This window comes from Balaenoptera ricei, chromosome 20 (assembly GCF_028023285.1).
Source record: "Balaenoptera ricei isolate mBalRic1 chromosome 20, mBalRic1.hap2, whole genome shotgun sequence".
NCBI classification, from domain to species: Eukaryota; Metazoa; Chordata; class Mammalia; order Artiodactyla; family Balaenopteridae; genus Balaenoptera; species Balaenoptera ricei.
In genome coordinates, this window is record NC_082658.1 from 18,737,667 (window position 1) to 18,751,757 (window position 14,091).

The 14,091-nt window shown below is 37.4% G+C and overlaps 1 protein-coding gene across 2 annotated transcripts in view; it reads right to left on the bottom strand.

Annotated features, from left to right (window-relative positions):
* Positions 1–14,091, bottom strand: part of FBXL20 (F-box and leucine rich repeat protein 20) — a 114,510-nt gene that overhangs the window by 32,697 nt on the left and 67,722 nt on the right. For both annotated transcript variants that reach the window (XR_009499368.1, XM_059906637.1), the window contains exons 3-6: positions 6,981–7,035; positions 4,293–4,367; positions 2,407–2,501; positions 1,839–1,907 (exon numbers count right to left, since the gene is read on the bottom strand). Coding sequence is in view for 1 of the 2 variants with exons in the window: in XM_059906637.1 (XP_059762620.1) it covers positions 1,839–1,907; positions 2,407–2,501; positions 4,293–4,367; positions 6,981–7,035 (294 nt within the window). In the remaining variant the exon portion in view is untranslated. The remainder of the gene's footprint in view (positions 1–1,838; positions 1,908–2,406; positions 2,502–4,292; positions 4,368–6,980; positions 7,036–14,091) is intronic.

A 14,091-nucleotide genomic window follows, 5' to 3' on the forward strand; every position in this document is an offset into this window, starting at 1 on the left:
TAGATTGGCATATATTTAAATTTTTCATAAGAAATCAAAAGTCAGTAGAAGTAATATCTGTATGGTTACACCTCCAACTTGATATGGATCGGTTCATGTGTTCTATTTTGTTTTCAATATTTAGGAACTGCTTTTTTTTTTTTTTTGACTTAATCCATGTTTCAATTATACAAAATATTTACATTTAATTTTAAAGTAAAATTACAAAACATGATACTTCAGAGGTCTCCCTTTCATTCTTGTCTCTTCATGTTTTTTCTCTCCCCATAAGTAACCATTTTATTCATTTTTGATGATTTTTCCATTGTTTCTTTTGAAAATATAAATCCTCAGACACTTTCTTGAATTAAAAGTTAACAAGTTATGGGACTTCCCTGGTGGCGTAGTGGTTAAGATTCCACCTGCCAATGCAGGGGACACGGGTTCGATCCCTGGTCCGGGAAAAGCCCACATGCTGCAGAACAACTAAGCCCATGTGCCACAACTACTGAGCCTGTGCTCTAGAGCCCGTGAGCCACAACTACTGAGCCCGCGTGCCACAACTACTGAAGCCAGGGCGCCTAGAGCCCGTGCTCCGTAACAAGAGAAGCCACCGCAATGAGAAGCCGGCACACTGCAACGGAGAGTCGCCCCCACACGCTGCAACTAGAGAAAGCCCGCGTGCGGCAACAAGACCCAACGCAGCCAAAAATAAATAAAATAAAATAATTAAAAAACAAAAAAGTTAACCAGTTGTAACCTCAAAGAAAGGAATAAAATAAACAATGTGTACCCTGTGCTTGGAGTGTCTTCTACTTTCCCTCATTCAAGCAATTCTAAAGAGCCCATCTCTTTCATGAGGCCTTTTTGAAAAACAGGAAGATCCACTGACTAATCCTGGCCACTCCCTGTTTAAACATCTTCTTCACCTTCCAATAAGCAACAATTTCCCTACATAATATATATATTTTTTTAAATGGTAGGTTTCTGCTTTGTTTTTTTTTAAGATTTATTTATTTATTTTTATTTATTGATTGATTGGTTGCTATGTTGGGTCTTCATTTCTGTGCTAGGGCTTTCTCTAGTTGCGGCAAGCGGGGGCCACTCTTCATCGCGGTGCGTGGGCCTCTCACTATCGTGGCCTCTCTTGTTGCGGAGCACAGGCTCCAGACGCGCAGACTCAGTAGTTGTGGCTCACAGGCCTAGTTGCTCCGTGGCATGTGGGATCTTCCCAGACCAGGGCTCGAACCCATGTCCCCTGCATTAGCAGGCAGATTCTCAACCACTGCGCCACCACGGAAGCCCCACCTACACAATATTTAAATGTTAATTGATACATGTTATTACCAATAGATCCTTAGGCTGAATGTTTTTTATGTCTACCTTCTATGTCTATTGGGTCTGTGACAGTATACTCTGAAGGATGGAGGATTATGCTTTCTTTCTTTTATATTGTGACTGACACAAGACACTGTACTTTTAAAGAGTCATTTAATAAACGCTGTCTATATTGATTACTCTAAGCTGTGTTTAAGATTTTACATCTTTTTATAGAATCACCTGTTTATGTGTCTTTTGAATGATAGCTACTAGTGTCTTCTTGAAATATAAGTAGTCCTATATTAGTATTCCCTACTGCACATTCACTGACTACAATTTTAAGTTTTCTTTTAAATATCACAACAGAATTTGAGCCAAATTCTAAAATAAGTATCTTATTCCATTTCTAAATTTAAATATCTTTCCTCTATAAAACCAAAATGAAATTTGCTAAATATATTTAGTAGTCTGCATTAAAAGCTAGTATAGGCAGGACACAAGAGGCTATGACTTACCCCTCTAAAACATAAAATACTTACGCATCTGTAGTCTTTGTACACCCATTGAGATTCAGTACTTCAATGTTCCTACAGTTTTGTGCAAAGGTCCTTTACAGGAAAGAAACAAAGTAAAGGGTTTGAGGTAAAACGGGCACAATTCTCGGTATTAAAAAAATAATAGAAGATACCAATAGTGGTAAATAATGGATACTACTGGTACAAAATGGTACAAAAAGTTGTTCACAATTACGAATAAATTACTTTTCAACCATAAACTTTTAAACATCAATCTTTTTGTCAACCAAAGTTAAAATTATCCTAACTTCCAGTAAACAAACTTAAAAAAATTTACTCAAGGCTCCAAACGAACCATTTATAATATGGGGAATCTGGCTTTTTGTGGGGAGCACTTGTTCTTGTTTTATTCTCAAAACCACACATCCCACTACTGGATATTTGTGTTATAAGCAGTGAACATGTATTTGGGTTCAGAATAGCTTAGGAATATGAAAACTATTCCAGCCTTTTCTGGGTGAGACAGTGCTGTGTTCGGTGTTGTTCTTCACTTCAGTCAAGAAGATTAGTTAATCGATAGCTATGTTTTTACCTTAATGCATTGTCTCCTACTCCGAGACACCCACGAAGACTTAACTTTCGTAAAAAGCCCCCACACCTTTTTGAAATATTCTCCACTACCCGGCCCTGTAAAAAAAGAAGACAGGTATACAAAAAAAAGATAAGCCACCACATTGTTTTTGAAAAGACCACATCCTCGTTTTTAAGAGACTTCTACTCGTTTTAAAGACCTAATTAAATCAAAATGAAATTTTCAACTTACTGGGAGAAAGCTTTCCTGATTAACCCATCTACTTGAAACATACCTAAACCCTATATGTTATTTACTTTGTTCCTCTTGTAAGATACTCTGTATTTGAGGAAATGGTGCTCTGTAGTTCTGTTATGCCACTACATCAATGTAGATTCCCCTCCTGCAGCTACAGGATATTAACTCTCTCTATTATTTCTGTGTATTTACTATAGTACTCTAAATACAGCAGAGACTCAATGAACACTTCACAAAAGCTTGCTGAATGATTTTGTAGGCCAGGCTGCTTTAAACATTTATATCCATGAAGATCAGAGAATTGTGAAAAACAGAAAAATCCAGCATGTCGGTGGGTATCATTTTAAAAGTACTTTATGGGACTTCCCTGGCGGTCCAATGGTTAAAACTTCGCTTTCCAATGCAAGGGGTGTGGGTTTTTTTTTTTTTTTTTTAATTTATTTATTTATTTATTTATGGCTGTGTTGGGTCTTCGTTTCTGTGCGAGGGCTTTCTCTAGTTATGGCAAGCGGGGGCCACTCTTCATCACGGTGCACGGGCCTCTCACTATCGCGGCCTCTCTTGTTGCGGAGCACAGGCTCCAGACGCGCAAGCTCAGTAATTGTGGCTCACAGGCTTAGCTGCTCCGCGGCATGTGGGATCTTCCCAGACCAGGGCTCGAATCCGTGTCCCCTGCATTGGCAGGCAGATTCTCAACCACTGTGCCACCAGGGAAGCCCAAGGGTGTGGGTTTGATCCCTGGTTGGGGAGCTAAGATCCCACATGCCTTGTGGCCAAAAAACCAAAACATAAAACAGAAGCAATATGGTAACAAATTCAATAAAGACTTTAAAAATGGTCCACATCAAAAAAAAAAAAACTTTAAAAAAAATATTAAAAAATAAAAGTACTTTATGAAGATAATGTAAAGTTCATGTGAGGTTTTTTTAACTTCTTACATGAATTCTCAAGACCACTACGTTCCACTAGAACTTAAAAAAAAAAAAAAAAACCCAACAGAAAAAAAAAAGCTAAATCTAAATCTTATTTAATCCTTATAACACAGTGAGGAAGCTATTATTTCCAGATGAGAAAACCAAGGACCACAGAGCTCAAATTCAGGTTAAAATAATTTAAGCTTAAGCCATTCTTCTCCATTTTAGAGAAAATAGGCAATACTAAGAGATAAAATATGGGGGAGAAGTGAGAAGGGAAAAAAATCTCTCCCCAACAAAAGTAATCCAATTCATTCTCTACAAAAACTATCTATAGGCTCCCCCAGAACCCAAAATGCTCATCAAGAAGAATTTATGCAAATATCATGCCCCAATAAATTAACTCCACTTATTTTTAAATAAACAAATATGAAAAGACTTCCTTAAAAAGAGCAAACAAAGGTTCACATTTCCACCACAAAAATAAAAACAAAAATTTCTGAGTCCTATGAATACTAAATAACTTAGTATTATTTCAGTAAAATAATTCTGCTCATTCTCAAAAACTGAACCAGTTCTTGGGAAAACTGCAGGCTCCTATGAAGTTCAGATGCACTGAAATGAACAGTCTCTCTCTCCAGGGAAAGGAGATTTATGTGGTTGGGGCTAATCTGTCCCATATGCTGCAATTACATTCTAAGGAGGGAGATGGGGCCACACACCACACAGTCATACCTCGATATCTCTCTGGAAATCAAACAGGTCAATTCTCTGCCAGTTACTGCCATCCAGAGCCAGAACATTCCAGGCCTATTTTGAAGAAGAGACAGAATGAACAGAAGCTGAAATGAAGGGGAAAAGCCAGCAAAATTCAAGTTCACAATTCAACCTACTAATGATTGAAACTGACCAAAAAATTTCTTAGCACCTCCACCATTAACTCCCAAAAAGTCAGTCTTATTTCTGATTCATACTTTATTCTCCAAGTAGATTATCTCATAAATGAGTGGGTACAGAAATTAGTAGCTAAGAAGGATCTTACGTTAGCGGGCTGGGGAAAGAACAGGTTGTGATAAGTATCATAGCTGGAAACTGTTTTCTAACTGGAGTTTCCAATCTCAAAATGAGATAATCCAGCTAATGAAAAGCAAGTCTGTTACTCTATCCCTCAACTAGGAACGAGGTGAGTGTGAAACGAAAGAAAGAAGACGGCGCTCTGAATGTAGTGTGTTCAATACATATGCCATGTTCAATAAAAATATGCTATTCATAGCATCACTTGTTTGGACCCAAAACTGTGATATGGTGACCTGGGATTTACAAAAGACACTATCATTTCTCAGTATACATGACAGAGACTTAATGCTTTCCTCATTACCAATTTGCTCACTCAGGCATGTTTTTCAACTGGTCATCTTTCCCTTCAACTTGATTCAGTGGTAATTTTAAACACTGAAATTTAAGACTTCTCATACATTTCTTTAATTACCTAAAGGGAGGCAAGAAAGCTTCTAAGATTTTAAACCTTTCAGGATAAGGTGAAAAATGACTCCACTAAGAGTTAACCTTTCACGGATCGTTCTGTATTTTAATCAGAAAGCCTTTAAAGTTTTCCCTACTAAATTTAAAGTGTAAACAAAAGTCTTAACACTGTTAAGTTATAAACTAAGAATATTATCTCTTACTACAACAATTCAAAACACAGATTCATACTGAAATTCTAAAACGGAAACTTAAGATACACTTATAAGCCCCAGGTAACTATCACACAATCAGTAAGAAATGTCAGGGGTATGAGGGTAAACAAAGTTATTATTATAGAAATCTTTAAGGTTTTCTCAGGATTTCAATGTTACTTTTCTTTTTGTGGCTTCATATTTTTCCAACAGTTTCTTAAGTGGCTCCATGGGAGATCAGATAAAACTTTTAAAGATCATATGTTTACTAGATTCCTGGGCTAACTGTTATCTCTGATTTGTTTTGATACTTCTCATTTCCTTATACTACTTTCTTCAGCAAGCAGGACACATGCTAAAGTGAGACTAAAATTAGGAATGACAGGTTCCTCTCTAGAGTTTTCGTTGCTTTTTTTTTTAAAGCAAATTATCTAAATACTTCAAGTGCAGAGAATAACAGGCTAACTACCAATGTTCCAATTGTACAGATTTAATGAAAACTGGCATTGTGCTTCCTTTTTAGTTAAAACACATTAAGAACGAAGAGGAACCTGAACATGAAAACAACAATTAAAACTCACTCAAATCAACATTCTTGAGATGAGACTCTGCAACCAAACAGGTTAAGACTGGTCTGGGAATTTTGTTTCTCAATGATGACCTCAGCTTCATATGGAGACAAAAAAGAAACCCCACTCATTTGTACCAGCCATGACTAGGGTAACCACTCAGGTACCAGGAACAGAACTGGCATGAATAGAAATCATCAAAATATGCCTGACTGTTTCCTAAATAGCTGAGATACAGATTTAGTATGGCTTTTAGGATGTAGAAATTACATTAAAGTTAGCAAGATGAGGTGGATTTTCTATGGCAAGTTTTGTGGGGTTTTTTTTTTTTTTTAAAGGAAATTGGTGATGGAAATTTGAAGGAAAACCTGTTCACTTACAGAGATAAACACAATACTCTGATGCTGAGTACTGTGATATAACCATATTACATACTCAGCACCTAGGACTATACCTGGTACATAGTAAGTTCTCAATAAGTATTTGTTAAACATCGAAAAGCCATTGTCCAGTTTATAAAAAGATGATAACTTTTTACTCATTCATTTTATTAATTATTATATATCTGTATTACAAAAGAGACTATGAATGATTCATAAAGCAATTTTCCCACAACAGAGATTCTATTCTTAATATTAGTGGCAGCAGTAAGATTATGTTTCACTGTTTTGTCATAGTAATGTCAATTGACAAAAATGGATAAGTAAGAGTAATGCAGAAACTGATTTTGAGAATGGAATTTGGTTTGCTCTACAATTTCTTAAAAATTAAATTCTAGCTATAACCTTTTGAGAAAAAAAATATAGGGAGATATCAAGAGCCTTCCATGTATGTACATAAAATGAATAAGGGAAACATAATGAAACACTATATTATTACAGTTCTGAGTAAAGCCTATTCTTTTAATTTGCATGTTTAGTGCTTTTTCCTTGAAAATGTTTCTTCTGTTTGTATGATACAAATAGTCAAGAATTTCAAAAAATTAAAGTTAGAGATAGTACATATAGTAGAATTCCACTGTAGAATTAACATGGGTTTGGTTATCCCATGGGTGAAACCACAACCATGGAAACATAACACACAACTACCATCTGAAGTAAACAGTTGGCCTACTACAGAAGCTGATTATCATTAATGTCAGGAAGGGATGCTCTTGTAATCATGTCAGCCATCCTTACCCTGGAGACCTGAGCACAGCGACACAAGGTAACAACATCCAGAAAAGAAAATATCCTAAAAAGAGATGGAGGAAAACTTTATTATATGATCAATTAGTTTCTCTCGATTTTTGCTTATAAATAATTGGCGATGTTAACACATGCACAAAAAGGCAGACGTTCTTTAAACAATAACACAAAAAGCTGGGGCAATTTACAATACTGCCCATAAAAATGTAGGGGGGAAAGGTAATCTTTTACTTGATAATGTATGTGTAAGTACCATAACGAGTTCATTTATTCACATCAAGGGATGATAAAATATTTCTGATACTTTTTTAAGTAAAAGAACAATTTCCACATTCTGGTTATCAAAAGAAATAGGTTAGGGGATGGTTATCTTTATAAAGCATTTTACAGCTATGAAGGAAAAAAGATAAAATATTGGTAAAACCTAAAAACGAGCAACTATAAAATATTAAATCTCTATATATTTAATTCCAATTTGGGAAATTATAAAACTCAGTTAACACATCAATGTCAGGAAACACCACCTAAAATTCTTCTCAGTCTTAGAGAGGCTAAATATTTATTTTGTAGCATTATTATTTGAAATAATTAATTTGCCTAAAGGACGATAACTCTCTATACCATAAGCCACCTGTAAAAACAGGTCAGAGCATCCTGGGAGTAAAGTGAACGGGTCACTTGTGCTTACAGTTCTCCTTGCTCATGAACACCCTTAAGGATCATTTTGATCTGAATAACAAGTAAAGCTCTTGTGCAGGTGGCAAAAGGTACAATATAGTGTGTACTTTAAAGACGATATTCCTGGAGATAGCTGGAGTGTTACAAAATGGAGGTCAGGAAGCATTAATCTGGAGACGAATGAAAGCTACATTTTCTATTCTGTTATTACTCTGAGTTAGCTTAATAGAGCAAAATTTTGTTATTTAGTGATTAGAGGCTGTCAATCACATTTTAGAACTTGGAATAAACTGAGTTAATAATTACATCAGACAAAGTTACATGCATTTTGTAAATAAAGTTTTTTGAAACTCTTTAAAATTTGGGTAATATACATAACATAAAACTTACCATTCAACCACTTTTAAGGGTATAGTTCAGGGGCATTAAGTACATTCACACTGTTGTGCCACCACCACCACCATCCATCTCCAGAACTTTCTCATCTTCCCAAACTGAAACTCTGGACACAGTAAACAATGACTCCCCATTTCCCTCTCCCCCAGCCGCTGGCAACCACCACTCTACTTTCGTTCTTTATGAATTTGGCTACTCTAGGTACTTCATATGAGTGGAATCATGGTATTTGCCCTTTTGTGACGGGCTTATTTCATTTAGCACCAATGTCTTCAATGTCTATCCATGTTGTAGCATGTAGTATCAGAATTTCCTTCCTTTTTAAAGCTGAATAATATTTTCTTCCTTTTTAAAGCTGTATACCACATTTTCTACATCTGTCCATAGATGGAAACGTTGAATGCCTTTCTTGTTCCCTTGAGGCAGACTTGCTACCACCCTGATGGCTCTCTTTAATAAAATAAATTTCCAATGGCGGAGGAGGAACCAAGTTGGTGGAGTAGAAGGACGTGTTCTCACTCCCTCTTGCGAGAACACCAGAATCACAACTAGCTGCTGGACAATCATCGACAGGAAGACACTGGAACTCACCAAAAAAGATACCCCACATCCAAAGACAAAGGAGAAGCCACAATGAGATGGTAGGAGGGGGCGCAATCTCAGCAAAATCAAATCCCATAACTGCTGGGTGGGTGACTCACAGACTGGAGAACACTTATACCACAGAAGTCCACCCACTAGAGTGAAGGTTCTGAGCCCCACGTCAGGCTTCCCACAGGCAACGGGAGGAGGAACTCCTAGAGAATCAGACTTTGAAGCCTAGTGGGAATTGATTGCAGGACTTCGACAGGACTGGGGGAAACAGAGACTCCACTCTTGGAGGGCACACAAAAAGTAGTGTGCGCATCAGGACACAGGGGAAGGAGCAGTGACCCCAGGGGAGACTGAACCAGACCTACCTGCTAGTGTTGGAGGGTCTCCTGCAGAGGTGGGGGGTGGCTGTGGCTCACCGTGGGGACAAGGACACTGGCAGCAGAAGTTCTGGGAAGTACTCCTTGGCGTGAGCCCTCCCAGAGTCTGCCATTAGCCCCACCAAAGAGCCCAGGTAGGCTCCAGTGTTGGGTTGCCTCAGGCCAAACAACCAGCAGGGAGGGAACCCAGCCCCACCCATCAACAGTCAAGTGGATTAAAGTTTTACTGAGCTCTGCCCACCAGAGCAACAGTCAGCTCTACCCACCACCAGTCCCTCCCATCAGGAAACTTACACAAGCCTCTTAGATAGCCTCAACCACCAGAGGGCAGACAACAGAAGCAAGAAGACTACAATCCTGCAGCCTGTGGAACAAAAACCACATTCACAGAAAGATAGACAAGATGAAAAGGCAGAGGGCTATGTACCAGATGAAGGAACAAGATAAAACCCCAGAAAAACAACTAAATGAAGTGGAGATAGGCAACCTTCCAGAAAAAGAATTCAGAATAATGATAGTGAAGATGATCCAGGACCTCGGAAAAAGAATGGAGGCAAAGATCGAGAAGATGCAAGAAATGTTTAACAAAGACCTAGAAGAAGTAAAGAACAAACAAACAGAGATGAACAATACAATAACTGAAATGAAAACTACACTAGAAGGAATCAATAGCAGAATAACTGAGGCAGAAGAACGGATAAGTGACCTGGAAGACAGAATGGTGGAATTCACTGCTGCGGAACAGAATAAAGAAAAAAGAATGAAAAGAAATGAAGACAGCCTAAGAGACCTCTGGGACAACATTAAACGAAACAACATTCACATTATAGGGGTCCCAGAAGGAGAAGAGAGAAAGAAAGGACCAGAGAAAATATTTGAAGAGATTATAGTCGAAAACTTCCCTAACATGGGAAAGGAAATAGCCACCCAAGTCCAGGAAGCACAGCGAGTCCCATACAGGATAAACCCAAGGAGAAACACGCCAAGACACATAGTAATCAAATTGGCAAAAATTAAAGACAAAGAAAAATTATTGAAAGCAGCAAGGGAAAAACGACAAATAACATACAAGGGAACTCCCATAAATTTAACAGCTGATTTCTCAGCAGAAACTCTACAAGCCAGAAGGGAGTGGCATGATATACTTAAAGTGAGGAAAGGGAAGGACCTACAACCAAGATTACTCTACCCCGCAAGGATCTCATTCAGATTTGATGGAGAAATCAAAAGCTTTACAGACAAGCAAAAGCTAAGAGAATTCAGCACCACCAAACCAGCTCTACAACAAACGCTAAAGGAACTTCTCTAAGCCGGAAACACAAGAGAAGAAAAGGACCTACAAAAACAAACCCGAAACAATTAAGAAAATGGTCACAGGAACATACATATCAATAATTACCTTAAACGTGAATGGATTAAATGCTCCAACCAAAAGACACAGGCTTGCTGAATGGATACAAAAACAAGAGCCATATATATGCTGTCTACAAGAGACTCACTTCAGACCTAGGGACACATACAGACTGAAAGTGAGGGGATGGAAAAAGATATTCCATGCAAATGGAAATCAAAAGAAAGCTGGAGTAGCTATACTCACGTCACATAAAATAGACTTTAAAATAAAAAATGTTACAAGAGACAAGGAAGGACACTACATAATGATCAAGGGATCAATCCAAGAAGATATAACAATTATAAATATATATGCACCCAACATAGGAGCACCTCAATACATAAGGCAACTGCTAACAGCTATAAAAGAGGAAATCGACAGTAACACAGTAATAGTGGGGGACTTTAACACCTCACTTACACCAATGGACAGATCATCCAAAATGAAAATAAATAAGGAAACAGAAGCTTTAAATGACACAACAGACAAGGTAGATTTAATTGATATTTATAGGACATTCCATCCAAAAACAGCAGATTACACTTTCTTCTCAAGTGCGCACGGAACATTCTCCAGGATAGATCACATCTTGGGTCACAAATCAAGCCTCAGTAAATTTAAGAAAACTAAAATCATATCAAGCACCTTTTCCGACCACAATGCTATAGATTAGAAATGAATTACAGGGAAAAAAACGTAAAAAACACAAACACATGGAGGCTAAACAATACGTTACTAAATAACCAAGAGATCACTGAAGAAATCAAAACGGAAATCAAAAAATACCTAGAGACAAATGACAATGAAAACACAACGATCCAAAACCTATGGGATGCAGCAAGAGCAGTTTTAAGAGGGAAGTTTATAGCTATACAAGCCTACCTCAAGAAACAAGAAAAATCTCAAATAAACAATCTAACCTTACACCTAAAGGAACTAGAGAAAGAAGAACAAACAAAACCCAAAGTTAGCAGAAGGAAAGAAATCATAAAGATCAGAGCAGAAATAAATGAAATACAGACAGAAAACAATAGCAAAAATCAATAAAACTAAAAGCTGGTTCTTTGAGAAGATAAACAAAATTGATAAACCATTAGCCAGACTCATCAAGAAAAAGAGGGAGAGGACTCAAATCAATAAAATTAGAAATGAAAAAGGAGAAGTTACAACAGACACCGCAGAAATACAAAGCATCCTAAGAGACTACTACAAGCAACTCTATGCCAATAAAATGGACAACCTGGAAGAAATGGACAAATTCTTAGAAAGGTATAACCTTCCAAGACTGCACCAGGAAGAAATAGAAAATATGAACAGACCAATCACAAGTAATGAAATTGAAACTGTGATTAAAAATCTTCCAACAAGCAAAAGTCCAGGACCAGATGGCTTCACAGGTGAATTCTATCAAACATTTAGAGAAGAGCTAACACCCATCCTTCTCAAACTCTTCCCAAAAATTGCAGAGGAAGGAACACTCCCAAACTCATTCTCTGAGGCCATCATCACCCTGATACCAAAACCAGACAAAGACACTACAAAAAAAGAAAATTACAGACCAATATCACTGATGAATATAGATGCAAAAATCCTCAACAAAATACTAGCAAACAGAATCCAGGAACACATTAAAAGGATCATACACCATGATCAAGTGGGATTTATCCCAGGGATGCAAGGATTCTTCAATATATGCAAATCAATCAATGTGATACACCATATTAACAAATTGAAGAATAAAAACCATATGATCATCTCAATAGATGCAGAAAAAGCTTTTGACAAAATTCAACACCCATTTATGATAAAAACTCTCCAGAAAGTGGGCATACAGGGAACCTACGTCACCATAATAAAGGCCATATACGACAAACCCACAGCAAACATCATTCTCAATGGTGAAAAACTGAAACCATTTCCTCTAAGATCAGCAACAAGACAAGGATGTCCACTCTCACCACTATTACTCAACATAGTTTTGTAAGTCCTAGCCACGGCAATCAGAGAAGAAAAAGAAATAAAAGGAATACAAATTGGAAAAGAAGAAGTAAAACTGTCACTGTTTGCAGATGACATGATACTATACATAGAGAATCCTAAAGATGCCACCAGAAAACTACTAGAGCTAATCAATGAATTTGGTAAAGTTGCAGGATACAAAATTAATGCACAGAAATCTCTTGCATTCCTATACACGAATGATGAAAAATCTGAAAGAGAAATTAAGGAAACACTCCCATTTACCACTGCAACAAAAAGAATAAAATACCTAGGAATAAACCTACCTAGGGAGACAGAAGACCTGTATGCAGAAAACTATAAGACACTGATGAAAGAAATTAAAGATGATACCAACAGATGGAGGGATATACCATGTTCTTGGATTGGAAGAATCAATATTGTGCAAATGACTCTACTACCCAAAGCAATCTACAGATTCAATGTAATCCCTATCAAATTACCAATGGCATTTTTTACAGAACTAGACCAAAAAATCTTAAACTTTGTATGGAGACACAAAAGACCCCAAATAGCCAAAGCAGTCTTGAGGGGAAAAAAAACGGAGCTGGAGGAATCAGACTCCCTGACTTCAGACTATACTACAAAGCTACAGTAATCAAGACAATATGGTACTGGAACAAAAACAGAAACATAGATCAATGGAACAAGATAGAAAGCCCAAAGGTAAACCCACACACCTATGGTCAACTAATCTATGACAAAGGAGGCAAGGATATACAATGGAGAAGAGACAGTCTCTTCCATAAGTGGTGCTGGGAAACCTGGACAGCTACATGTAAAAGAATGAAATTAGAACACTCCCTAACACCATACACAAAAATAAACTCAAAATGGATTAGAACCCTAAATGTAAGACCGGACACTATAAAACTCTTAGAGGAAAACATAGGAAGAACACTCTTTGACATAAATCACAGCAAGATCTTTTTTGATCCACCTCCTAGAGTAATGGAAATAAAAACAAAAATAAACAAATGGGACCTAATGAAACTTCAAAGCTTTTGCACAGCAAAGGAAACCATAAACAAGACGAAAAGACAACCCTCGGAATGGGAGAAAATATTTGCAAACAAATCAATGGACAAAGGATTAATCTCCAAAATATATAAGCAGCTCATGCAGCTCAATATTAAAGAAACAAACAATCCAATCCAAAAATGGGCAGAAGACCTAAATAGACATTTCTCCAAAGAAGACATACAGATGGCCAAGAAGCACATGAAAAGCTGCTCAACATCGCTAATTACCAGAGAAATGCAAATCAAAACTACAATGAGGTATCACCTCACACCAGTTAGAATGGGCGTCATCAGAAAATCTACAAACAACAAATGCTGGAGAGGGTGTGGAGAAAAGGGAACCCTCTTGCACTGTTGGTGGGAATGTAAATTGATACAGCCACTATGGAGAACAGTACGGAGGTTCCTTAAAAAACTAAAAATAGAATTACCATACGGTCCAGCAATCCCACTACTGGGCATATACCCGGAGAAAACCATAATTCAAAAAGACACATGCACCCCAATGTTTATTGCAGCACTATTAACAACAGTCAGGTCGTGGAAGCAACCTAAATGCCCATTGACAGACGAATGGATAAAGAAGATGTGGCACATATATACAATGGAATATTACTCAGCCA